Here is a 23733-nt window from a genome sequence, read left to right on the forward strand (position 1 = left end):
GAGTTTGCTTCCAGGCTCCAACATGCCAAGTAGTGCCAGAGACTGTGAAACAGACCAGGGGTTCATATGGTGGGGGGTGATGTGTTTACGCAAGATGGGTAATCATTCCGAAGATATCCATGTATATTTCTAGGAAACCGAACCCAGATGATATCCGGTAATCACGGAATGTATGCAGAACAGGTTGGGCCTGCTATGCCATAAGGGAGTTGCACAAGCACAGGAGACTCAAAAACAAGGGAGAAAAAAGATAGGCAATTCTAGTTCACAAATGGGCTTACTCGGTTCTCAGAACGCGAGGGCCCTTCTTCTTGGAAGCACGCTTCCGCTTGAGACCCTTGTCGAAAGCAACAGCGTTGTTGTGATCACGACCGAAATTGTCCAGATCCTTGACCTTGAAAATCCGAATGATCCAGTTCTCACTGGTAAACGCCTCCTCCAGTGTGTTGAGCTGTGGGCTCTCAGCCGGGAGTCTGACACCACGCACCCGGTCGACAGCTTGGCCGGCCGGGAACAGGGACTGAAAGTTATAGTAAGACATCTTGTACCTATGAGGGAGTTAGTGTATGGCTTCATTATCAAAGAGAGGCGGAGGGAACATACATCAAGCTGTTACGCATGGTTGGGGTAGCCTCCTCATCAACACGGTATTCACCACGAGCAGTGAAGAAATCACGCTCCTTCACTTCATCAGGCCAGATACCCTCGGCAATCCGGACCATCCACAGGAATTTGTTCAGATCATCGCCCGAATAGCCGAGTAGTCCACCGAAGACGACAAGAACATAGTCTACATCGTGCTGTCGCAGAATCGGGTAGCTGACCTCCTCTCGAGAGCTCATGGCCTTGCCGACAGTGGCAATGTGGGTGTTGTTCCAGGTGTTGTTGTCGACCAGCGTGGGGCGATCAGCCATGCCACCAATCTGGTAGCCATAATCCCACCAGGACGCAATCTTGGCATTGTCGGGGGTGTTCTGGCGGAGCCAGTAGTAAGCCTCACGGTAGTCATCGATGATGTGCTGGCTTCCATCTGGCAGCTTGCTAGCTAGAACAACGGAGGGGGACGAATATGCGTTCGACGTAACCCAGGTGCAGTGCGCCACGAAAAGGAGCAGGTAAAGAGTGAGAGAGCCAGACACAACTGCCTTTGAGAAGTACGAGTAGATGCCAACGAGGGGGGTCCGAGTGGAACGGAGAGACTTCGATTCCTCAGCGTTGGCCTTAGCCCGGGACTCCGGGTTTGGCTTCTTCAATACCAAAAAGTGGTCAAGGATTCCAGACAGGGCCAATGCGGCTGAAACACAGACGATGGGGGTCAAAGTCAGCATCAGACGAACCATAACGCCGGCAAAGTAGCTGGAGAGCACGGCGTAGATAATCACGAAAACATGCTCATCTCTGAGGTTCTGGAAACACATGAAAACACCGGCCGGGAAGAGCCAGATGAGGAAGTTCAGATCAAAGAAGAAGGCAGGCCAGGCGGTAGGCTGGTGCTCAGAAACCGATGCAATGATTGGAATATGGATCTTGGCGTAGCCAGTATCCCACAGGGAGTAGAAACGGCCGCTCCACGGGGCGACGACTCCAGAGACAGTAAGGAGGACGAGCCCAGCGAATCCAAGACCAAAGGTAAACAGAACCATAGAGGTGAGCAGCTTTTGAAACTGCTTTCCGGGCAGGAAGCCTCGAACAAACTCGGCGAATGCCACCAGCTGAAGTAGCCCGAACACACCCAGGGCGGACATGTGATCACTATTGCGAATGGGCAAGAAGCCCACGAAGGGAATCTGCATGCTGCCCAAAGTTCCTAAGGCATACCACGTGGTGTAGCTGATATAGACGCGGGAGCTATACCGACCCATGCAGAGAAGGACGAAAACATGGAGAGGAATGAGGTTGGTGATAAAAACGTAACCACCCCAGGCCGAGACCATGTATCCGTAAAACAGGGCTGTCAAAGCACCCCACATGATAGAACCATTCTTGACTGCCTTGATCCACAGGAAGAAGGTAAATACTAACAAGAAAATTGCAATGGCCTCGTTATCGTAACTTCCCGCAACGGAACGCGAGATATAACCCGGGGTAATGCCCATGAAAGCCGCAGCGAGAAGACCAGCTGATGGCGAGTGTGACATTTCACAGGTCAGAAGGTACATGGCAAGGGCTGTAAGGCCGGAGAAGCCGGGAGCGAGTAGAACGCAGACGTTTCGGATGTCGACGGGGATAGTGAGGAAGCGAAGGATGTGGTAAATCACACCGCTGGTCACCATGAGACCAGGGTATAGCGTGCCACCAGTGACACGACCAAGGGGGTGCCATGTTCCTATATAGACAAGCAATTTGTATCAGCACCGGCCTGTGATACCATTGAGGCTTGAGTGACGCGCAAGCCTCAAACAGCAGGGTAATGGGATAGCATACGGTCGTCAAACCAGTCCCAGAAACTATAGAAACCATTTTGAACCAAGTACTTTGTTGCTCGAAAGTTGAACCAGGGGTCGACTGTAATTTCGAGAGGTTAGTGCCTTGTCATCCGCAATCTGGCCGATATGCCAAGTTGTATACAGTATGAAGCAGCGACGGGAGGTCATACATTCGTGGATAATACTTTCAAATCCTAGAATAACTGTCAGCATTGAACCACAAAGAACAATTGGGCTACCACATACGGATGACACTGAAGAGTCGACTAGCCACAGCTGCTGCTGCAATCGTGACTAGGATGAGGATTCGTAATAAACCGCGCGTGTTCCTGGCGGAGCTGCCTTTGAGCAGGACATCAAGAGAAGATTGGGCCATAATGGCCGGGAATGAGGAGCAAAGTCCAAAAATCAAAAGAGGTAACACATGAAAACAAGAAGCGAACGGGGCAGAATTGCCAATGAACGGTGGCCTGTTGATGGATGGAGGAGGGAGAGCTGCGCAAGGTGGTCACTTCTGAGGTCTTGGCATCGGCGAGCGGCGCCACCTCCGACTGCTCCCCGCAATCGTCGATTTAATCACCACAGGCTTTGCAAGCCTTTTTTTCCCTTTGTGAACTGTGAGATTTGATCAAGTCTAGGAGCAAGAAATCCTGATCGGTCTATTTGACCCACGACTCGTCCTAAAATGGAGCTTCCTCCCTTCTCCATCGACCAGCTCGCAAAGCTGACCGAGTCCAATGTGCCACCATCACAACTCTTTGAGATCCTCTCACAATACGAGACCGATGCGTCTCTTATGTCGGCAGGCTCAGGTAGCCAAGAAACAGGCGGGGGTGACTCAGAGCTACTAAGCCTTTTCTACTCCTGTTTCTTTTTCGCCCATCTTCTTACAAACCAACTGTCAGTATGCCCTCAATGATGCTCAAAAGGGATAGGCACTTATAAAACGCTCGATTATACAGACCCGAAGCTCGAGCATTGACACAGCGTATGCCAGAGAATTTGCGACACCAAGATCCGTCTCTCCAGAACTGCTTGACCCTACTACGAGCACTTTGGCAAACCCAACATGCCCAAGTATACCGGATTCTTAGGGGACTTCCTTGGCCAGATACACTCCAGCCTTTGGTGCGGAGATATGAGAGTATGAATTTTACAGCTCGTATGATGCTATCGCAACGAAAAACTAATGTTGGTTCTGTAGGCTTTTTCCAAGATCAGACCTTGATATCCGTCAGCACATCTTACGAAGCGATACGGCCCGCTACCGCCGCGAACTATTTAGGTCTTGATCCCCAGGCTGCAGAACGGGGCGATCAGGATATCATAGAGAAGTTCACGAGATGCGGGTGGACTTGGGACCCAAAAACGAAGCTATTATATCCATTTCCGATCGCCATACCGTCCACCGATAAGCAATCTTCAAACAGTATTCGCGAGACAATGGCGATGCTTGGAACCCGCGGGAGTTAAAGGAGCTAAGGACTGCTATCCATAATTACAATTTGATGAAACTGGACCTCGATACGCCATGGGATGACGTGTCTACACACTCCCTATTCAGGGAGTCCAGTACAAAGGCGATACGCCAGAATCAACACTTAGCCAATTTAGACACAGGCTAGTGATAATGCCGGAATGCATAACACGATCTTTTTGCTCTTTCTTGTGGTCCAACTGTAGTATACAGTCGCACGGCAGCCCAGGGTATGTACAGGACCCAAATGATAACGTCTAAAACGATAAGTAAAGGAAACGAATCAAAAAGAAATCATTGCATCTTCGCTCGGCAATGTTGCAACCCGAGGGCAAATAAGACCCAAACAATCGTACAGTAAATGGACCCGAGCAATCACTTCTAATACCCTGGGGGAGGTGCGAGTTCGCAAAGAGATGCGTATCCATTCCTCCTCTATTTCGTCTTTCATCACCCATTTACGGGTTCTCCTTAGCCTTGGCCAGCAAGAATGCCTCCAGATCGAATTTGGGGTGCTCGAAATCAGTGATCACTGTTGGAGGGATAACGATTAGCGATGCGCACGAGGATGAACAATTTCGGTCTCATTGGATGCCAATGTGTCGAATTCGTCCAGAAAAAAAAGGGAATGCGTAACATACCACCGCTAGATTGTGTTTGGGTCTCCTGGGGCTGGGTCTTCTTCTTCCACTCGGCCTTAGCCTGCTCGATCAACTTCTCCTTGCGGGCATATTCGTGCTCGACCTGCGTGCGCTTCGTCGCGGCGGTGATGGAGGATTGGTGGTAGACACCGTAGACAAGACCGGCCACGAGAGCCGAGTAGCGGAAGACCTGAAGATATCAATGGAAGGTTAACATCCGATCTCGCATGGGGTGGTGGTTCGCTGCCGGGGCACACTCACGTTGACACCCTGAGAAGCCATTTCTGTAAGGTCTCCGGAAGACAGGAATATGACGATAAAACAACGAGCGAGAAATCCGAAGGACCGTTCAACAGAAGTCAACCGTCAATGGCAATGAATCTTCGGGTTGGGCAGGGCGAGGTTCAAGTCCCTGTTCTGCGCGAGTTTTTCCGGCGCCGTTCGGACCTGGCGCTTATGTCATCCCGGTAAATAAACCGCAATCAACGCAACTACAGCTACATCTCAAGTCGGGTTCCATGAGTTCAGGATGTCGTCGTCCATGCAGCAGCGCAAAAATGAGATTCTTGCTAAAAGGGCTAAGCTCGCTGAACTGAAAAAACAACGCGAACTTCGCCAGAAGGAATTTACCAACACGCGAAACAGTGTCGGAGATGCTTCAGAGGTAACACTTCGTTCGGACTGGAACTTATGAAGCTTGGTTGGAGTCTAACATTTTCAAATAGGTCGCTTCGCCGGTTCCCAGTCGCTCTGATAGTAGGGCCGAACTCGACGATTTAATCTCTCGCTTGGTCGATCGTCCAGGGTCAGCATCTATCAGTCATGGGGCTGACGGCCAGTCGCGCAAGGGCAGCCGCCCAAACTCCATACTGAGCGCGAGTCAATTGAGCGGAGAGAACGCTGAGACCTACGCTCCTTCATCCCGACCACAATCTCAATCTATTGCCGTGCAGACAGTCCAGACAGCTGGAGAGGAGCCTTACACCACCTCATCCGCAACGGAAGCCCCACCGGCCCCTGAACCTAAACGAGAAGTTGTCACATACAGCAAGGCAGTACAAACGGATGGGCTGGAACAGCAGACCGAATCAGTAGACGGGTCTGTTGCTTCAGATACTGAGGATCTGGCCGGTGCTACACATTCAACTAAACGCCTCAGCCGACGGGACCGAGAGCACGACGATGAAATTCGACAAAGACTCCGCAAGGAAATCGAAGAGGAATTGCAAGCGACTAATCAAGAGGGAAACAATTCAGCCACTGTTCAGTCTACACAATTGCGATACCCTCTTCGAACGCTGGACGATGATGAGCTGAAGGCCGTCACCTCGTCGGACGAATTCTTGGACTTTGTGGAACGGTCTTCAAAGGTTATTGAGCGGGCATTGGACGAGGATTACGATGTTCTAGCGAACTATGAGCTAGGTGTGGAAGGGGAGTTGGAAGACGACGAAGAGAGCGGTAAGAAGAGAAGGGGTATACGGGAGGTCTGTCAATTCTGGGACGAAAGATGGAGCAAGAAGCGAATGATCAGTGACCTGAGCTTCTCGCCCAAGGTAAGCAAATCCTCTTTATCTGATGCGTTACCTTCAATTTGTTCTTTCGATGCTGACTCGTTTGAAGTTCCCGGAATTGGTACTCGCAGCCTACACCAAGAATCCTTCTGCTCCTCATGAACCAGATGGGTTGGTCCAAGTCTGGAATCAGCATCTGCAGTCTCGGCCAGAATACGTTTTCCACTCAACATCCGATATCACTGCAGCCAAATTTTCTCCTTTCCATCCTAATCTTATTGTTGGAGGCTCCTATTCTGGACAAGTCCTCCTCTGGGATACTCGTTCCTCGCGGGCGGGCGGAGGAGCCCCAGTGCAGAAGACCCCCTGACCGGCTCTGGCCACACCCACCCGGTTTACAGTATTCAAATTACCGGCACCCAGAATGCCCACAATATTCTGACTGTTTCCACCGACGGTGTCGTATGTGGCTGGACAGTTGACATGCTATCTCAGCCGCAAGAATACCTCGAGCTCACCACACCGCTTCCATCGAAGACAGAGGACCTTGCACCAACGACTATGGCGTTCCCACAATCAGATCCGACTTTCTTCATTGTCGGCACCGAGGAAGGCGTCATCTATCCATGCCACCGCTATGACCGAGCGGGCGCCAAGGCTGGCACCGACCACCGCCTGGCGTACCGTGGCCACAGCGCCCCGATCATGTCCACGGCATTCCATCCTGCACGCGGCCCGGTCGACCTTGGTGACCTGCTGCTGAGCTCCAGCCTGGACTGGACTGTCAAAGTCTGGCGTGTGCGGCCGCCAGCCACAACCGCTGCTCTTGGATCTAGTACCTCTTCTCGCCAGACCATCCAACCTATCCTGGATATTCCCCGCGAAGATGTCGTCTATGATGCCCGTTGGTCCCCACACCGCCCTGGGGTTTTCTCTTGCGTTGACGGTGCTGGCAACGTTGAAGTGTGGGATCTTTATACAGACACCGAGGTCCCGATTGTTCGCACTACTCCCTCTCGCGGAGCTGGCGGCGCATTGTCTCGCAGTCTCAACAAGGTTGCATGGGAGGAACGGGAAGGCCGGCGTCTGGCTACGGGTGGCATTAACGGGGTTGTCACAGTCTTCGAAGTCGGTAAGGGCCTTGGTGGTTCTGCTGAAGAAGTACCCGCCGAGGAGTGGCAGGGCATGAAGCGGTTGATCAGCAAGCTGGAGCAGAAGGATCGGGCGGCTTGATCGGTTGATGGTATTTCCTACATTGCACCCCATACTCTCTCCCTACGGCGTCTGCTTGTCTCCGTGTTGTGCACACCCTTTCGCGCTCATGTCTTGGCCCCCCTCCATTTTGCTTACCATATACCCCGTTTCTCTTCAACCACATACGTTAGGCATCTTGTATCTAGTATCTATTCTATCAACCATGTCGCTACCTTGGTGTCTTCTCAGTGAAGAGCCTTACTCTAAGAAAAGCTCTCGGCCAATATGTACGATTAGAACCCTGTATCTTATGAATGACCTGCTAGTATGTATCGTATAGAAAGCATTGCACTTGTCTCTACTTAGGCGTAGCGTCCGTGTTGTGAGCCTGGCCAATACTATGTGCATGATTACGATAACCGACATGCTAGACACTTGATAATTGGCTTTTGAGAACATCTTCCAGGAGATCCAGGGAGCTTTGACTCTGCCCTAAGCCACGCCCCTCCACCCCCGGCTCAGAGAAAATTGTATATATACATTACACCAGTTCCACAAACATGACATCTCACCAACTTGCCGCTTTTGCCCAAAGAACATTCCTGAAGATGAACTTGGAAGCGATGGCCTCTTGAGACGCGCTCAAAGGCAAACTCCAAGAAGAGGGTATACGACGAAAAAAATGAACAGCAATTGAGCTGACCAGGTATTCCCACAAGAAGAAGATTCTTTGCTATAATTGATACATTGGAATTTAAAAGCAAGGGGTCCGAAGCTTTTGGAATCGGAAAGCCTGGACTATCACAGAACGGGAGACATGGCTAGATTTCGGCTGGCTAGCATTGCAAGGTAAGTGGCCCTCTAGTCTGACAGGCCAAGCGGGTGGCAAGAGACAGGGATCGATAGCCAATTCCTTTTATGCCCCTTTTTTCTCTTTGACGGATAGTTCCCGGGCATGGCGGAAGTACAAAGTGACCACTTTTTGTTCCAACGCCAGAACGAACGATGGAAGAAGGACCCTCATCCAGAGTTATTGTCATGAAATTTGAATGTGTTCACTGTGTCTCAGTCCCTCCCCTTTCAGAAGAAAATATATGAAATTGCTGTTTATCTTGGTCTTCTCCATCATGTTTCTATTCCCTCAAACACCTTGGATAATCGTCAATTTCGACGTCTTTTAACACCTAGAACACTCCATAGTCACCATCAACAGGAGAAATGGACTTGAAAAAAGCAAAATGCGAGTCTACGAACAGGTCGATTTGGTTTTTGAAACCGCTCAATCGGCTCAAATGAGTCATCGTGCGCGTCTTGTCAAAAAACCAGGTCTCAAGAAACTAGGCCAGGCTGTCCGATCGATTCGTCAAATTGCGAGCGAGATTGTTGTTGGGGCTGGCAAGGTCCTTCTTGCTATTATACTATTAACTTCTTACCTTATTATCGACATTGGAGAGTCGTTGTTGAAATTAAGAGGTGCCTCGTTGAAGATAATTGCGGGAGCTCCGACTTTGCCTTCCTTTTGACTCTTCTTGCTAAGTAACTTGGTCTCCAATTGATAGATCACCTCGCAGATTGATGAGATCTTTGAGAATACATCTCTTTTCTCCTCTCCTTCCCCTGCATTTGCTTTAGGTCGACAAAGTCTTTAATGGAGGATCACTCTACCCGTATCTAGTAATTTATGTTCAAAATAACCCCGAAATATGGATATAAATGTATAGTGGCGACCGCTATCGCCTTCCATATAAGGCGACACAGAAAAAGTTATTTCAAGCCCTAGTCACCCGAGTCACCATACCAGATCATGGTTAGTACCGTATTTGAGAATCCGTTCCAAGCTGAGTTGTGAAATGCCAAAGGAGGATATATCACGATAAGTAAAAAACTCGAGTATTTTATGGCCAGTGAAATAATGTGTCGGATAAATAGTTTGTTATCTACTACATACCATTGCCAACGATTTGGATCTGGGATTTTGGGGCAGTCTCAACATCAAGATCAACCCATCTAACGACTTGATGGATCCTTTCTATTGCACACCGGACGAGGATTCTTTAGCGTGCTGTACCCCTACTGACGATCCAAAATCGACAGGATATAGCGATTTCGCACTCCGTAATGGAGGGTGGTGTTTTGGGGAGTGCGTGACGTCATCTGCGACTATTGATAGTGTGATATATTCGGGAAAAAGATCGGACTTATGGGTAGAATAAAGAGGAGTCATTGCGTTGAGGTACAATGCCGATTGGTGGTTCATCGCCCAGGGGTCATGAAGTCGGGATCCCAAGGTATGTGGTATCTCCCTGGTCAATGCCGTACAAGGATAGCGAATCTAATAAGAAGCGCCACGGAAAAGACCGGTTTAAAAGCCCACCTATTCGGGTTTGCTTCGAAAGTGCCTGATAATTTGCGCCAAAGCTTACGCTTCCCGGCTTCTTATGTAAGTGTAAGCTCGCAAAACCTGTGAAAAAGTCGCAAGGCACCGAAATATTCTTCAGCTCACTACCCACCAGACGAAACACGCGGTAAGGATTAATTAGTGTTGGGGGGGGGGGGGGGGGGGGGGGGTGCATTTTCGTTTCCCTAACAGGCCTTACGAGCGGAGCCGCTAATTCGGCCAATGCAATGTAGTTCAGCCGGCCAAAGACAAGCACTTTGGGGCATAACCGTCACATAGAACCTATGATCGATGGCGTAGGGATTTTTCTGAGGGGCCCCACATAGATCAGCCTTGTAGGGCTGAACAATGAGAAGAGGGGTTCGGGTCATTTCTCTGATGGATCGCTGTACAGGAACGGTATTACTTTGGCTCCACTGGCAAGTCTAGTAATAAGACTAGTTTCCATAGGGTGACGAGTCATAGGTAGATAGCCGTGTGGTTGGCCTGTCGGCCCGTCAGCCCTGGCCTACAATCGCTCGCCTTCAAGTTGCTGCCTACCGTAGCTTTGTCTGATTGTCGTTGGGATCGGGAGAAATCCGCGGTCTTGCTTTGCAGGTAATGCATCGATTGAAGGTTGCAGCAGCATGGATTATGATAGACAAATCAATTTATCAATGGCAGATAGAAGAGTTTTCGATTGCTCGGGACAGTTAAATCTGTTCGTTTTACCTCGAACATCACGTAGATAGATTGGCGTTGCCGCCCACCCGGGTCCCTTCGGTAAACCGGCACTGGCGGTATTCCCGCGGATGGGCTTCGCTGCACAGATAAATTTCTCTCTCTCAATTGTCTCCCTGTGCATATCGCACATTGTCGTTACGATGCCAGTCCAAGGGCTCGATTGCGAGAATCCGGCTCTCCATGGTCCCGACGAATTCTCTAGTACGGGACAAAGCACGACACAAGATTGGGCCAGGAAGAATAGCTGGTCACGAAGATGGATGGAAACAGTCGACGCCACCTATGCCGATTGGGTATGCTTTGTTTTATGTTTCAATACAGGCCTTTGCGATAGCTGTGCATTTAACTCTTGGTCTTGCTTCCTTGCTATGCAAACCGGTTCGTCATTTCTCAGCCAGCTTATCATAAAGATCATAAACTGACTGAAAAGACAGGAAATACAATCGTACTTGGGCTGGGAGCATCTCATCAGCCGAACGGCACACCAAATGCGTGGATTCGTTCGCTCGTCTCCATTGCCTCATTTATCATCGGCGCTGTCTTCTTTGCCCGTTTGACTCATTACTTGGGGCCCCGCCGGCGTAAGACGCTGGTGACATCTTTTGCATTGCAAACCATCCTCATAGTTGTCGCTACAATTCTCATCCAAACGGGAGTGGTTCAGAAACAGGTGGAAGAGGTTTTCATCTTTAAAAATCAGAATTTAGCTTTGATTCCCATCGCACTGCTAGCCTTTCAGTCAGCAGGTACCATCAACTCTACTCGGGTCCTGGGCTTCAATGAGATTCCTGGTGTGGTTCTGACGAGCGTCTACTATGATCTCGCATCAGATGGACTCTTCTTCGAAAGCTTCGGTGCAAATCGCAAGCGGAACCGTCGTCTTGTTGGAGCTGTGATGCTTCTAACTGGAGCGATCTGCGGCGGGTGGTTGAGCCGATCCGCAGGGGGTATGGCGCTGTCCCTCTGGCTTGCTGCATTTTTGAAATTCATGGCCGGACTCGGATGGGTCTTTTGGTCGCCGGAGGTTTCATGATATGGACTCTCAAGGCCTGCCAAAGTTTGATAGCGGAGGGTATAAGCCTTAACAATGAGCCCGAGTAGCTCCATTTAATCCATCAATAATGCAGCGGGGTATGGGAATATTGTGATCCAGACCCTCAATAAGTCAGATGGCACGGAACGTCTCTTCAAAGCAGAGAAAAAGCTAGTTCGCCAGTGTGAGCGACTCTCTATTCGTGACATCTATCATGATCAAATTCGATCGTAACTATTATCATAAGAAGATACCTCTACTTGTTTCTTCACATCTCGTCATTGTATGACAAGTTATCTTAGTAGCTAGAATTCATTACTTCCGACACCAAATTGGGGGCATTTCCTTCGCAACCAATTTTCGTGACAGTCTGTCGTCTTACCCTGAAATAGCTCTTTCTATATCTTCTCCGGTTACTCAGTTCAAATGGAGCCTCACGTTTCCAGCGTAATTTGGAGTGCATCATCAAATTGCTCACTGGGTAGTATCAGGCTCAATGTCCACGACGGGGCTCTCAAGGGCAAGGGAGAGATCCATGAGACAATCGATATAGATTGCAACGTCGTCCAAAATCTCGTCCAAATCATACCGCAAAGATTCACAATCCGACAGACTCTCAATTTCAGCTAGAGTCTTAGGCGCTCCCCCGATGGGAGCTGCCTTCTCCAGGAGCCCTTGAAGATGTTGAGCCGTATCTGAATGGGCCAGATTGGCCAAGACAGTCTCGGCAGGGCCAATCGGTTCTTTTGATTGGCTCGTCCTATCAACAGCTTGGAGTAGATTCTCTTTGATGACTTTGCCAAGCTCGTAGAGCGTACAGAGAACAGTCTGATAAAGGTCAGACGATTTGGAAAGGACTTCATCGAATTCGTCATCCGGGAGGGAGAAGGCCTCTCCCCAGAGGAAAAGACGCTCTAGCTCGCTACGTAGACGTCGCGAATAGGTGGTGTGTGCCTTCCGTTGGGCAACCGTAAGAAGCAGACTCAAAATTGCATTGTACAAGTTGCTCGATAGACCAGGTGAGGGAATTTCGGGTGGTTCAGGCAGCCAGGCTTTAGTATCTGACGCCCCTGCTGTTGGCATTTGATCGAATTTGCCCTCTTTGTCAATACTCTCTTTGGAAGTGCTTTCGATTTTGTATGGTCCTTTGTCGCTCTTTTTATTTTCATCGAACGGGATCATGTCACTTAACCGCGTGTTTGGCGCCTTCCTAAGGCGATTTTGTAGAGTAGTCGAGTCCAGGGGCTGCAATAGCTCAAAACTGCAAGTTAAATCAATCGATATCGACATGACGGCGCCCCAATTATCATATTCACCGCAATAGTTAGGCGCGGAGAACACCGTCACCAACAGCCGGTCCTCATAAAATTCATAGCCGTCCTCAACCACCATGTGCGCACGGCATATCAAGTCGAAATCATGGCGCTGCAAAAATTCCATTATCGCCTTCTTACCGAATAAACAACTCACATCCCGGTCTTTCGGTTTCCAATCCTCTTCTATATAAGCAGGATCACTCCATAAGAGGTCGTTTAATAGACCGTAATCGGGAATATTGGTAGGACGAGCAATGCCTCGAATATCATCCATGTTTGAAAGCCTAGGAGAAAGCCCGCTGTGAACGCAGAAAACTTTTTCAGCGACAATAGCAGCGATCGGAAGGCAGTTAAAGGTATCGATAAACGTCTTCCAGATCTTTACGTTGCAGCGGCGCTTACACTCGTCATAGAACCCAAATACCCGTGAGACATTAGCACACTCATGGTTGCCTCGGAGTAGGAAAAAGTTCTCGGGGTACTTAAGCTTATAACACAACAATAGAAGAATGGTCTCCAGGCTCTGCGTCCCCCGGTTGACATAGCCCCCGAGAAAAAGATAATTTGAGGTCGGTGGGAACCCAGCCATGTCAAACAGTCGAATCAGGTCCGTATACTGTCCGTGGATATCGCCGACAATTTTTACGGGAGGCGATAGATCTACCAGAGCAGGCTGCGAGAGTAGAAGTTCTCGAGACGCCGAGCAGACGGCTCTGATTTCTGCATTGTTTAGACAGACGCCCTTGGTGACTTTGGTGGAATGTCCTGCATTCAGCAGCCGCGAGATCATATCATCCAGATCAATGGATTTCAGGGGACTCATACTGGAAGATCCAGAAGATTGCACTGGCGTATTGAGGATGGAATCCAATACCTGGGGGATATCTCTTTTGACCAAAATCGACTCGCCCACTTTCTGAGCGCTCTCACCCGGAACGGTTGCCGCGAGGGCATTTTCAGACACAGAGTCGACTTTGACTCCTTCCAGGAGTCCACTAACATCAAAATAGCCGCGCTTCGACCTGACTGACTTCGTATCATCCCTTTCAATATCGCTGCCCGAATACTTCGAATCGGAGAGTTCAAATCTGGGGCTTCGAGGGCTGTCAGCCCTTTGAGCGCCTAGAATTTTCGAGGCAATTTTCGAGCGAGGGGGTTCTTTCTGGAAGAAAGTCTCCAACGATTCGCCTGCAGCATTCCTGCCCTTGGAAGGCGCATTACCCATACCGCTGAGGCCAAGATGTCGGCTTAGGTATGATAGTGATGATTGCAAAAGAATCGCACGCTCGGTATACTACGCGGAGAAGAACCTTCCCGCTTGAATGTCCTATTCCCTAGCTCTTTAGATTCCGTGCATCAAAGCGGTGTAAAGACAGTCTACAGAAGCCATACTTACAAAGAGTTTTGAGCCGTGGACGAGCTACTACCACCTCGTTCACGCATCGCCTCGAATGGGGTATAGGTGGGGAAGCTTTACAACATGAGGGATGTTACTAACAAGCGACGGGCAGATAGAAACTGACCAGACTTGATCAGGCTGCCACAGGCAGGAAAATTGAAGCTCAGGAGAACAAAAAAGCGAACAAGAAGGATGAGACGAAGTTGCGAGGCCGAATTGTAAAAGGCTTTGCACGTCTGGGTGAGGGTTGTCGCCCTGAGGGCACGAAGCTTGCTGCCAATTCGTGTCAGCTCCAAACCAGGACATCGTGATGCTAACCTTACTTTTTTCTAGGTAGAGACTCTTGCACGATGACCTGTATGAGAATCGAGTTCTATTCATGCAGCGGCTTTGAACTGACGATGAGCGGAAGACGGTAAAAGCTGAAGAGTCCAGAAGATTGTGCAAGCAACTCGCTGGCCATGCACACGTTTGTGAGTGAGATACCTCGAACTCCGTAGGGCACGCCATAGAAAGAGATGTACCCTCGTGGCGTCCATGCTTACCTGGGCAAATAGCTACCCCGCATCGCAGAGCCCCATGCACATCTTACAATGCTTTTGATCAGGGTGCCAGAAGCCCGCCTTTTTTCATGACAGCTAGGAACGGTAGCTTGAGTCCGGATTCATTTACTTTATGCGATGGAGTTCATCGTTGGAACAGTCCTCGCTGGCATCCCTCTTGTTCTTGAGGCTTACGATCGCTACCGGAAACTCTCAGAAGGTTTCGACACCTTCAGGAATCATTCGAGGGAGTTGACTAAATTGGACACGGTGATGAAAACGCAGAAGACTCTTTTTAGAGCAAATGTCATAAAGTTGATTACAGAAATCACAAATGATCCAGAAAAGGCTCGGAATTTGCTCTCTGAAAGCCACAGGGAAAACTTGCAGAAGCTGAAACTCCCCAACGTCAATGACAGTGCTCGCATCGACTCACTTCGAGAGATGTTCAGCACTTGGAATTCTGTACTTGAGCTTGTCCTCCATACAGCCACAGCGATATGTCTTGAGGTGGAAAGTTTTGGGGCAAGCAGTACAGCAAAACGATTTCGGCTTTGTTGGAAGAAAGATGAAGTGCAAACTTCCATCCGAGAGCTTCGCGACTTCACGGCCGACTTCAACGAATTAACGACTCGAATTGTCAAGGAGCTCGAGCAGATCCGAAACACAAGCCTTCACTCCCAGGGAATCATACTGCCGCGGAAAACTAGCCAGATGAGTGGCCTGGAGAGATATCGCCAGATTCAATCCGCGGCGTACGAGCTATATAATGTCTTTGCTCTGCAATGGTCTTGCGCAAGGCATCAAAGGCATGCCGCCAGCATCTCGGTCATTGATGAAAGTACCACCCGGAACTTGGGAAAGGGGGATCGCGGTATCAAATTTGATGTTGCCATCAACTGCAAGGCTGATTTACCAGCAGGTCTAGAGACGCCAATCTGGTTAGAAATCAAGTCTACCGATGGAAGCCACCATGCGAATTCTATGGGCAAGACCGGACACATTGACATTGAGACTGGTAATGTCTGGACTAATGTTATGGAGAAGTTAACGAAGAATTCTCAGCCAATGGTCGTCAGGCACGCTGAAACGGCCCAGAGAAGAGTCATTGCGAAAGCAGTGCCAGTCCAATCCCATGATGTTGGTCTTGCGTCTGGGATGAGCGATTCTAGTATTATTCCTGTCATACAGGGAATAGCAGATGACGACTGGGATGGAGACAGCCTTTCAGCTTCCATTTTAAACAAAACTAATAATCCTCCTTCTTCCGATGCCATGATTGATCTCAAGATGATTAAAAATTTCTGTTGCCATATCCAAGCCCTAGAACCAAAATGTTCGAATACCTATGTCGGCTACATCCAGGATCTCGGTCTTCACCGTTTCTATCTCCCGCCTCCCGAGCGTCGGCCGCCAGAGCAGCAAAAATCCTTGGCAGATATTATCACCTGGGTGTCAGAAAACGAGCTATTTCGCGATCTACCCAGAACAGCAGTCGCCCATATCGCCAGCTCCCTCGCGGCTGCCGTCCTGCAATATCACTCTACACCATGGCTTCCAGATAGCTGGCAGAGCAGTCAGATCCACTTTTTCGGGGTTGGAGAGCTTTCAGAGGGCACTGATGGAATCTCATCCACAACTCCATACTTCAGGGTCGAATTTCCAGAGCCGGACGAAGAAAAAGGTCGGCTCATGACAGCAGTGGCTGCTAGTCAAGCCTTCACGGCTGCTAGCACAACTTCCGCGAGTTCGATTACTACTGCTCATGCTCCTGGCACTACCTCTGTAGCTCTTGCTCGGAATGAGCTCCTCTTTCGTTTTGCCATCGTCCTCCTTGAGTTGGGATATGGTCAGTTATGGCCACAGCTTCGGCAACGGGCTCTTACGACCCTGCCACCGCAAAGGAACACTGATTATCATGCCGCTGAAAAACTTGCCCAGGCGCCATATTTGCGCAATCGTATGGGGCCCAAATTCATAACAATTGTGCGCAAGTGCCTGGGGTGCGACTTTGGGCTAGGGGAGAATGATCTAGCGAATGAACAGCTTCAAGGCTTGTTCCTTGTGGATGTAGTTAGGGAGCTGCAAGCGATAGAAAAAGGCTTAAAAGAATTAGAACAGCATTCAGGAAAGTGATAATCAAGGTACTCCCAAACAGAAATTGCGGAAAAACTTGAACAAAGTATTCTTTATCATATGCTCTAAATATTCAAATTGGCAGAGGGGACTTGACCGCAACTGTTCTGCAACAGCATCGCATGTGCGCTGCTTTCAGAACCGAGTCTCAAGTATGATGTCCAGTAATGCGAGTTGAATATAATATTCATCTCATACAGTTATACTATCATCTTCTCTTTCAGTTATTCATACAGGTATTCTAGCATTATTAGTGTGATGCTTTGTGGTCGTCCAGCTTAGATAGTAATAAATCACCCCAGAGTTAGCCCGAATACTGATGATTGCGCGTTTGCTGCAGCCAGCATCTTCAGCCATCTAGAAGGTGGTTTATTCTCCAATGCTCATCATATCATGGATCATCTGACGCATAGATGTAGGCTTGGTGCCATGAAATATCGTGCCACTAGTTTGGTCTCTTGCTGACGAAATTGGAATAGTAACATTTGGAGATAGAGCAAGCAAGGCACTGTTGAAGCCTGAAGGGTTTACTAATTACTTTAAGAACTATATTATCTCTTCTATATTTTAACCTATAAATATCCTCTCATTTGAACCGACAAATTTAGTGGCAATGGGGGATTAAAAGGATTTTTCATAGAGTTGAGCTTCAAAATTTGCGCAAAGGGTGATATTGTGACTTACTATCCGTCTAACAGTGACATTTTGTTGGCAGAAACGATTGCAGGCCGGCTGTACGGTCTTGAAACTGGTTGCATCTTCCTCTTCACTTAGAGAAACTCTTGGGCGCCACTTCGGCATGTACACTAGTTTGTATTGGGTATAAACCCTGAATAATGATGTTCCTGTATCATGGAATTAATGAAGCATCGATTGGCCTCACGCCGTTCGTCAGATATGATCACGAAACTTGGGAACTTGGGTTTGACTTAGGCGGACGTCCCGAACTTGGCGGAAGAGACGAATAGCCCACAGTAGAGCCTGAGGAGAGATCTTCAAAACATGGCGGGGGGTTCTCCACTTTTGGATATTCGTCGGATCTAAATTTGCGGGGATCAACTAGAAAATATATCCCTTTATCCGAAAACACGACTTTCCGAAACATTCCCAATATCCACTTTCCAATAATTCTACTGTAGTGAGATTAAGTATTTGTAATTATTCTTATACTGTGGGCTGTTACATATTCTAGGGCCAGTGGATGTGGGGTAAGTGGCTGTACCAGCGGGAAGTTTTCCGAGAAGCAGTCACCCCGCCATGAAGGTTTCGCCACGAGCCATATGTCCCTTATATAGGTATGTGGGTGGTAGCACGTCTGCCAGCCTTTGGTATATTCTTCTTTAGATCTGTATTTGATTCAATCCTATTATTGCCTGCATTTTGTGATTATGGAATCCACGGACGTTGAAATACGCTGGCGTCATCTGCCTCCTCCTGAAGAGTCGAAGGCATACCCGGGATTCCGTCCATCGATCACCGTTTTACCAGTGGGCCATAAACGAAGGAAAAACTCTCGTTCCCTTCATGAGCCTATGATTTTTGAGCGAGATCAAACTCTTCGTCTTCGTGACGGAACCAAAATATACGCCGATATATATCGCCCCGTTAGTGAGAATGTTGTACCGGCTATCATGGTTTGGGGCCCATATGGAAAATCGGGCAGTGGTGGGTTTGAGAATGGGTTTATGGCAAAACTCTCCCTGCTGACTTCAAGGCTACAAACAGGACATTTGAACCTAGATTCTTTCCCGCTGCGAGTTGGTGTAGCCGAAAGCCGACTCTCTGGCTATGAGAGTTTTGAGGGGTAAGAAGCTCGGCGTTGCATATTTCAAAGGCTATACTGAAGAATCACTTAGCCCAGACCCTGCTGAATGGGTACCACGAGGCTACGCTATTGTTAACGTGGATGCCAGAGGCGCGATGGACTCAGAAGGATCCATGAGATTCTGGGGCTCCGGCGACGGGAAAGATGGATACGATGCTATCGAGGATATTGCAGGTCAATCATGGTGCAATGGCAAGGTAGCCATGCTAGGAAACTCATGGCTCGCTATATCGCAGTGGTTTATTGCCGCTGAGAGACCGCCACATCTGGCTTGTATTGCTCCCCTTGAAGGTGTCAGTGATCCATTCCGGGAGCAGTTTCGTCGAGGGGGGATTCCCGAGTTGCAATTTTGGAAAGCTTTATCAGGCCTGCTCTGCGGTTCGTATCGATGTTTGCTTTATTTCATTTCGTATATTTCTGATATGAGACAGGCCGCAATGACATGGAAGATATCGTGACCATGGCGGAGGAGTCCATCATCACGAATTCCTACTGGGAGGATAAAAGAGCAAAAATGGATCAAATCGAGGTTCCTGCCTACATTTTGGCCAGCTATTCGACTATGCTTCACACGTTAGGATCTCTCCGAGGATATGAAGAAATTCCTCACAAAAAGAAATGGTAACGAAAATTCCTGCCGTTATGCCATGCCATAGTAGTTCACACTAATCGAGTTCCAGGCTAGTGATCCATGGAACACAGGAATGGTACGACCTGTACTCTCCGGAGAGAATTCAGGAATTGGCTCTTTTTTTTTGACTGTTATACGAAAGCCCCGAATGGGTGGGAGAGTACCCCGCGTGTGCGCGCTACTATACTTCCATTCAACCAACCGGCCTTGATTGACATTCCTTTCGAAGAGCCTTTCTGGCCTCATCGCCAGACTCAGTACAAACGATTATTTTTGAACTCCGAAGGTCGTTTGACAGAGATACAACCTAAAGAGTCAGGTCAATCAGTGTACCAAGCTGATTTTGCGCCAATTTGGCAAAGAGATAAGGATTCAGGTGAAATTCAGTTTTCGTTCACCTTTCCTCGTCGAACAACTATTCTCGGCTCATCGCGTGCTACTCTTTTCGTTGCGACAAAGAACGGGCCAGATATGGATGTCTACGTACATTTAAGAAAGGCAGACCGGACTGGGAAGCTTCTACAGCATGTCAATATACCGCTCAGTGATTTAGGGGTTGCCTCTGCAGAAGAAGTTCCTTTGACTAATCCGATGAAATATTTCGGTCCACATGGCATCTTGAGAGCATCTTATCGAGATGTAGCAGAAGAATTATCGAAACCTCACTGGAAAACGCTCTCGCATAGAAAGCGTCTGCCGGTAAAGGTGGGAGAGGCAATGCGATTAGAGATTGAGATTTGGCCAACAGGTATGCTGTTTGAACCGGGCGAACAACTGGTCATGAAGATATCGGGCCACTTCATGGGCCCCGCCGAGTTTGAAGCCCTTCAGGGATCGTTTCCTGTTCGTAACGAAGGGGAGCACTCTGTTTCGTGGGGAGGAGCATCTGCGAGCTATCTCGAGATTCCGACCGTGAAGATTACGGACGACTTTTGAACCTCTGCGTGATACTATCGTGTACTATGGTATAAGCGATGATCTATCTGTCTTTGGAAGCCCTTACAAGGGTGGCTCTATTGGATTGGAAGTTTTCGATTGAACGCTGCCAGCAAGCGTTGAAGCTGTTCAAAAGATGCTATATAGCTTGCTCAACATCCTACTATGGGCGCTGAGCCCACTAGTAAGCGCGTGTTCCGGTGTTCTGGTAAATACGTTAGTTCCGTTAATTATGATTATCTAATATTTCCAGGTTCGCGCACTAAATTCCTGGGTACGGAGACCCGCTCCCGGATTGCTCCGGATCGCTCAGGGCGGCGGGATGTCTAACCCATCGGGTGTGTTCCGGGGGCCGATCGTTTCCTGAGGTAGTAGCTTTACCGTCACCAATATTGCGTTCTAAATTTCTGTCTGGCTCTTAAGAGGCATGGAGTCTAGGCTTTAGCCCCCGGCGGCCTCCAAGTGAGAATCCTAAATCTAGGCCCCTTCCTGAGTGTATTGATCCCCTTCCTCCCCCATACACCAAGTTCCTCTGTCCCACCCAATTTCAAACAGGTTCCAACTTATTGAGAAACACATGCAAAGATTTGGACCCTCCTCTACCCAAAGCATCCTTTACACAAAGTTAGCCGCTGCATAAAACGACCAGGTAATTCTATGCATGACGAAGGTCGGGACCGCCCACGAGGCTCGAGAACCAGATGACAGGAAGCTTAATGCTGCACGCGACGAAACTCTGTTCCTCGCCTCACTACCTGACTTGGAATGTCAGTCCGATTGAAGGAGGCATGAACTAGAACCAGAGCTTGATATGGCCATGCATAAAACCAGGTTGCCGGGTCAATGTGGGCAGCCGATCCGACATGGCCGGTTCGCCGAGCCCCTCGGGAAGTGTCCATACATTCTCCATCGGAACCACCTTATGAGGCTATGTCCTTGTCAAGAGCCGAGATTAGTCTCTGATACTAGAATTTGGGGGGTCAGAGGCCGTGATTTTGTAATACATAGTCTGGGCGAGATGAGGCCTTGGTGAAATAAGGTTATCGCAAATGATCAGCTTTATCGTCGGTCAAGATTTACCTCCATGGGGAATTCTCGGGGGATTGAGAGATCGAGAAATCGAGAGAAACGCCGAGCACCAAAGAATTAGCACCCTTGGGGAAGAGAGGCAAAAACGTCAATGGAAAGAACCCGGGAAGGAAAAGTGGACAGTGGAAGCCTTCTAGAAAAGGATTTCCTAATCCGGCGATGATGTCAAGAGCATCCCAAACACTTCTTTCTCAGTTCCTCGTCGGTATATCCTGTTCAAAGTTAGAACATGTCCAAAGGGATCGGTAAATAGCTATCCCGGACGCCAGCCATCTTGCAACTCTATTTCATTCTGTCCAGTTTCTTCTTGAAAGTCTCAACCCCCCGGCGCAAATCAGACTGGCGCGGTATGTCATTGACCCAATGACCGCAAAACTGGGCCAACCTTGTTAAATCCCCGTCCAATCGGCGGAATCGAGCTTATAGATCCAATTTCCTACAATAGTGATTCCAGACCCTTCGGGCATCCATGACTTGCATTTGGTTCCCACCTCCAAGATCAACCCGTGGATGCGTAATGTCCTTCAACCAGGGATTTCCTCCCAATCCATGTACGCTCTCAGCCTCTCGGAGCCTTCCGATGATAATTATGCACCCACCAGAGTACACCCAAAACGGACCCTCCCCGAAGCGCGGCAAAATGGTCTCCCTCACCCCGGAATGAGAGAAAATCGGGGAACACGTCCGCGGAGCTTCGAGCATAACTATCTCGCAACCATGGTGAAGCTTTCTGAGCCCTGTGAGCCGCGCGACAGGATCCAGATAGACTTTCGCTGGAGCTGAATCATCGGAGAAATGCCCCATTTTCAAGAGGCCGGAATTTGGGACGCATCATAGTTGAAATAGCACCCATTCTGCTCTCTCTCGCCTCTGCTCGTGGCAATTCAGGCCTCTCTCATTTCTTGTCTTCTGATTGTATTGTGAGCATTGCTCCGATGAAGAGGTCGGCTTGGCCGTCAATGACCTTCCACGTTGACGTAACATGGATGGCGTCTTAGTGGACGGCAGTTCACCGTCATCCAATGGCGGCAATGCCTTAGTTGGCGTAAGTGTCGCGCTGTCGGTGATGCAAATCGTTTTCGTGGCAGCACGCTTTTATACGCGCTACATGCAGCGGACCAAATGTGGCGCTGACGACTATGTTATGCTTGTGGCCTTGGTATGTAGCACGTCTGTACCTCCGGAATAATTGATAAAGATATTGATACTTCGTGATTAGTTTGGAAGTCTGAGCAAAGCGGTCATTTACATCGTCTGTGAGTATACCAAGTCCCATATACACAACTCATATAGATTCTAACAACATCCAGTGGTCGAAATCGCCGGGCTCGGATACCATATCGACGAAATCTCTCATCCTAAAGAGAAAGTTGCCCTCATCCGAAAGGTACCACCATCGAGAACCACCCTGCAAGTATATCATCACTAACCCATTCATCCACCCTCAAGGGATTCATCGTTCTTGAAATTCTCGACTTCCCCCTCACCATTACCCCCGCCAAGATCTCGCTTCTCCTATTCTACCTGCGCATCTTTTACACGCGCAAATTCAAAGTCCTGGCCTACCTGGTCGGATCCCTGGTCCTTGCAATCGGCATCACGGTCCTGTTTGAGTCTATCTTCCAGTGCTCTCCCATCGGCTATGGCTGGAACAAAAGTATCACACATGGCTCGTGCATTGACCAGACTGTCTTCTACCAATATATCTCGCCCTTCAATGTACTGACCGGTTTCCTGATCTTGGCCATGCCCTTGCCGCTGGTGTGGCGGCTCCATGCACCCAAGATGCAACGGTTGGCCATAATAGGCGTTTTTATGCTAGGGGGGTTGTAAGTGTTCTCTGAGTCACTGGAGGCTCGTTCCGCAGCTTATTATTCTGGCAGGGGAACAGTCGCAAGCATTCTGCGGATGGTGATCTACTTTATGCACATAAAGACACGGCTTAACGACGTGACATGTACATTGGTCCCCCCCTCCACCCCCCTCCCCAATTCAAAAACCATCGGCAGATAGCATATCCCTGAAGTGGACGCTAACAGCCTCCCAGATTTCTCCGTCAAACTCGGCATCTTGACTGTTGTCGAAGGAGCGGTCCTCATCATCGCCTCCTGCCTAGTCACCATCTGGCCACTGGTCTCTCGGCTCTGCCCCAATCGCCTCCTCCGCGCCCTCTGCTGCCACACTTCCCGCGTGCGCGAGCATCAGTGCTGGTATATGACAACCCGCGAACAAACAAAAACCGAGAGCGCGCTTGCGCCCGGACAGAACATTCGGCGCATGGGAGAAGGCATATCCTGGTTTGATAGCGTGTCCTCGTTGCGGGATATCGAGCAGCAGCGGTGTTATCCCTCGGCCGAGAGAGATGAAATTCTCGTTTGTGAGAGGACGGCTTACATATAATTCAAATCAAAAATATAATGAATAATAGATATAACATTTATATTAACATGCTC

The 23733-nt window shown here is 49.0% G+C and overlaps 10 protein-coding genes across 10 annotated transcripts; 7 read left to right on the plus strand and 3 right to left on the minus strand.

Moving 5' to 3' along the window:
* Positions 1 to 277: 277 nt before the first annotated feature.
* Positions 278 to 2802, minus strand: N7462_008705 (dolichyl-diphosphooligosaccharide--protein glycosyltransferase subunit STT3; the record flags this gene model as incomplete). The annotated part of the gene is made up of 5 exons (XM_057080420.1): positions 278 to 548; positions 604 to 2326; positions 2425 to 2505; positions 2597 to 2620; positions 2673 to 2802. The coding sequence occupies 5 exons, from the start codon at positions 2800 to 2802 to the stop codon at positions 278 to 280; spliced, it is 2229 nt and encodes a 742-aa protein (XP_056930748.1).
* Positions 2803 to 3111: 309 nt separating this feature from the next.
* Positions 3112 to 3899, plus strand: N7462_008706 (CSN8/PSMD8/EIF3K family protein; the record flags this gene model as incomplete). Its single annotated transcript, XM_057080421.1, has 3 exons — positions 3112 to 3326; positions 3389 to 3570; positions 3631 to 3899. 3 exons carry the CDS (start codon positions 3112 to 3114, stop codon positions 3897 to 3899), a joined length of 666 nt encoding a protein of 221 aa, XP_056930749.1.
* A 462-nt stretch (positions 3900 to 4361) lies between these two features.
* On the minus strand, positions 4362 to 4826 carry N7462_008707 (ATP synthase subunit e; the record flags this gene model as incomplete). The annotated part of the gene is made up of 3 exons (XM_057080422.1): positions 4362 to 4435; positions 4545 to 4734; positions 4806 to 4826. The coding sequence occupies 3 exons, from the start codon at positions 4824 to 4826 to the stop codon at positions 4362 to 4364; spliced, it is 285 nt and encodes a 94-aa protein (XP_056930750.1).
* A 247-nt stretch (positions 4827 to 5073) lies between these two features.
* On the plus strand, positions 5074 to 7291 carry N7462_008708 (uncharacterized protein; the record flags this gene model as incomplete). The annotated part of the gene is made up of 4 exons (XM_057080423.1): positions 5074 to 5208; positions 5270 to 6100; positions 6168 to 6410; positions 6482 to 7291. 4 exons carry the CDS (start codon positions 5074 to 5076, stop codon positions 7289 to 7291), a joined length of 2019 nt encoding a protein of 672 aa, XP_056930751.1.
* Positions 7292 to 10513: 3222 nt separating this feature from the next.
* On the plus strand, positions 10514 to 11406 carry N7462_008709 (YoaK family protein; the record flags this gene model as incomplete). Its single annotated transcript, XM_057080424.1, has 2 exons — positions 10514 to 10666; positions 10768 to 11406. The coding sequence occupies 2 exons, from the start codon at positions 10514 to 10516 to the stop codon at positions 11404 to 11406; spliced, it is 792 nt and encodes a 263-aa protein (XP_056930752.1).
* Positions 11407 to 11880: 474 nt separating this feature from the next.
* Positions 11881 to 13947, minus strand: N7462_008710 (uncharacterized protein; the record flags this gene model as incomplete). Its single annotated transcript, XM_057080425.1, has 1 exon — positions 11881 to 13947. The coding sequence occupies one exon, from the start codon at positions 13945 to 13947 to the stop codon at positions 11881 to 11883; it is 2067 nt and encodes a 688-aa protein (XP_056930753.1).
* An 854-nt stretch (positions 13948 to 14801) lies between these two features.
* N7462_008711 (uncharacterized protein) lies at positions 14802 to 16799 on the plus strand (the record flags this gene model as incomplete). The annotated part of the gene is made up of 1 exon (XM_057080426.1): positions 14802 to 16799. The coding sequence occupies one exon, from the start codon at positions 14802 to 14804 to the stop codon at positions 16797 to 16799; it is 1998 nt and encodes a 665-aa protein (XP_056930754.1).
* A 1388-nt stretch (positions 16800 to 18187) lies between these two features.
* On the plus strand, positions 18188 to 19082 carry N7462_008712 (uncharacterized protein; the record flags this gene model as incomplete). Its single annotated transcript, XM_057080427.1, is given in 2 exon segments — positions 18188 to 18556; positions 18567 to 19082. 2 exon segments carry the CDS (start codon positions 18188 to 18190, stop codon positions 19080 to 19082), a joined length of 885 nt encoding a protein of 294 aa, XP_056930755.1.
* A 2-nt stretch (positions 19083 to 19084) lies between these two features.
* Positions 19085 to 20191, plus strand: N7462_008713 (Alpha/Beta hydrolase protein; the record flags this gene model as incomplete). Its single annotated transcript, XM_057080428.1, has 2 exons — positions 19085 to 19245; positions 19327 to 20191. 2 exons carry the CDS (start codon positions 19085 to 19087, stop codon positions 20189 to 20191), a joined length of 1026 nt encoding a protein of 341 aa, XP_056930756.1.
* Positions 20192 to 22262: 2071 nt separating this feature from the next.
* Positions 22263 to 23680, plus strand: N7462_008714 (uncharacterized protein; the record flags this gene model as incomplete). The annotated part of the gene is made up of 6 exons (XM_057080429.1): positions 22263 to 22439; positions 22500 to 22536; positions 22591 to 22667; positions 22730 to 23109; positions 23164 to 23237; positions 23328 to 23680. 6 exons carry the CDS (start codon positions 22263 to 22265, stop codon positions 23678 to 23680), a joined length of 1098 nt encoding a protein of 365 aa, XP_056930757.1.
* Positions 23681 to 23733: the final 53 nt, after the last annotated feature.

The sequence above is a fragment of the Penicillium macrosclerotiorum genome (assembly GCF_028827735.1).
Source record: "Penicillium macrosclerotiorum strain IBT 26536 chromosome Unknown utg000008l_segment0_segment0, whole genome shotgun sequence".
Taxonomy (NCBI): Eukaryota; Fungi; Ascomycota; class Eurotiomycetes; order Eurotiales; family Aspergillaceae; genus Penicillium; species Penicillium macrosclerotiorum.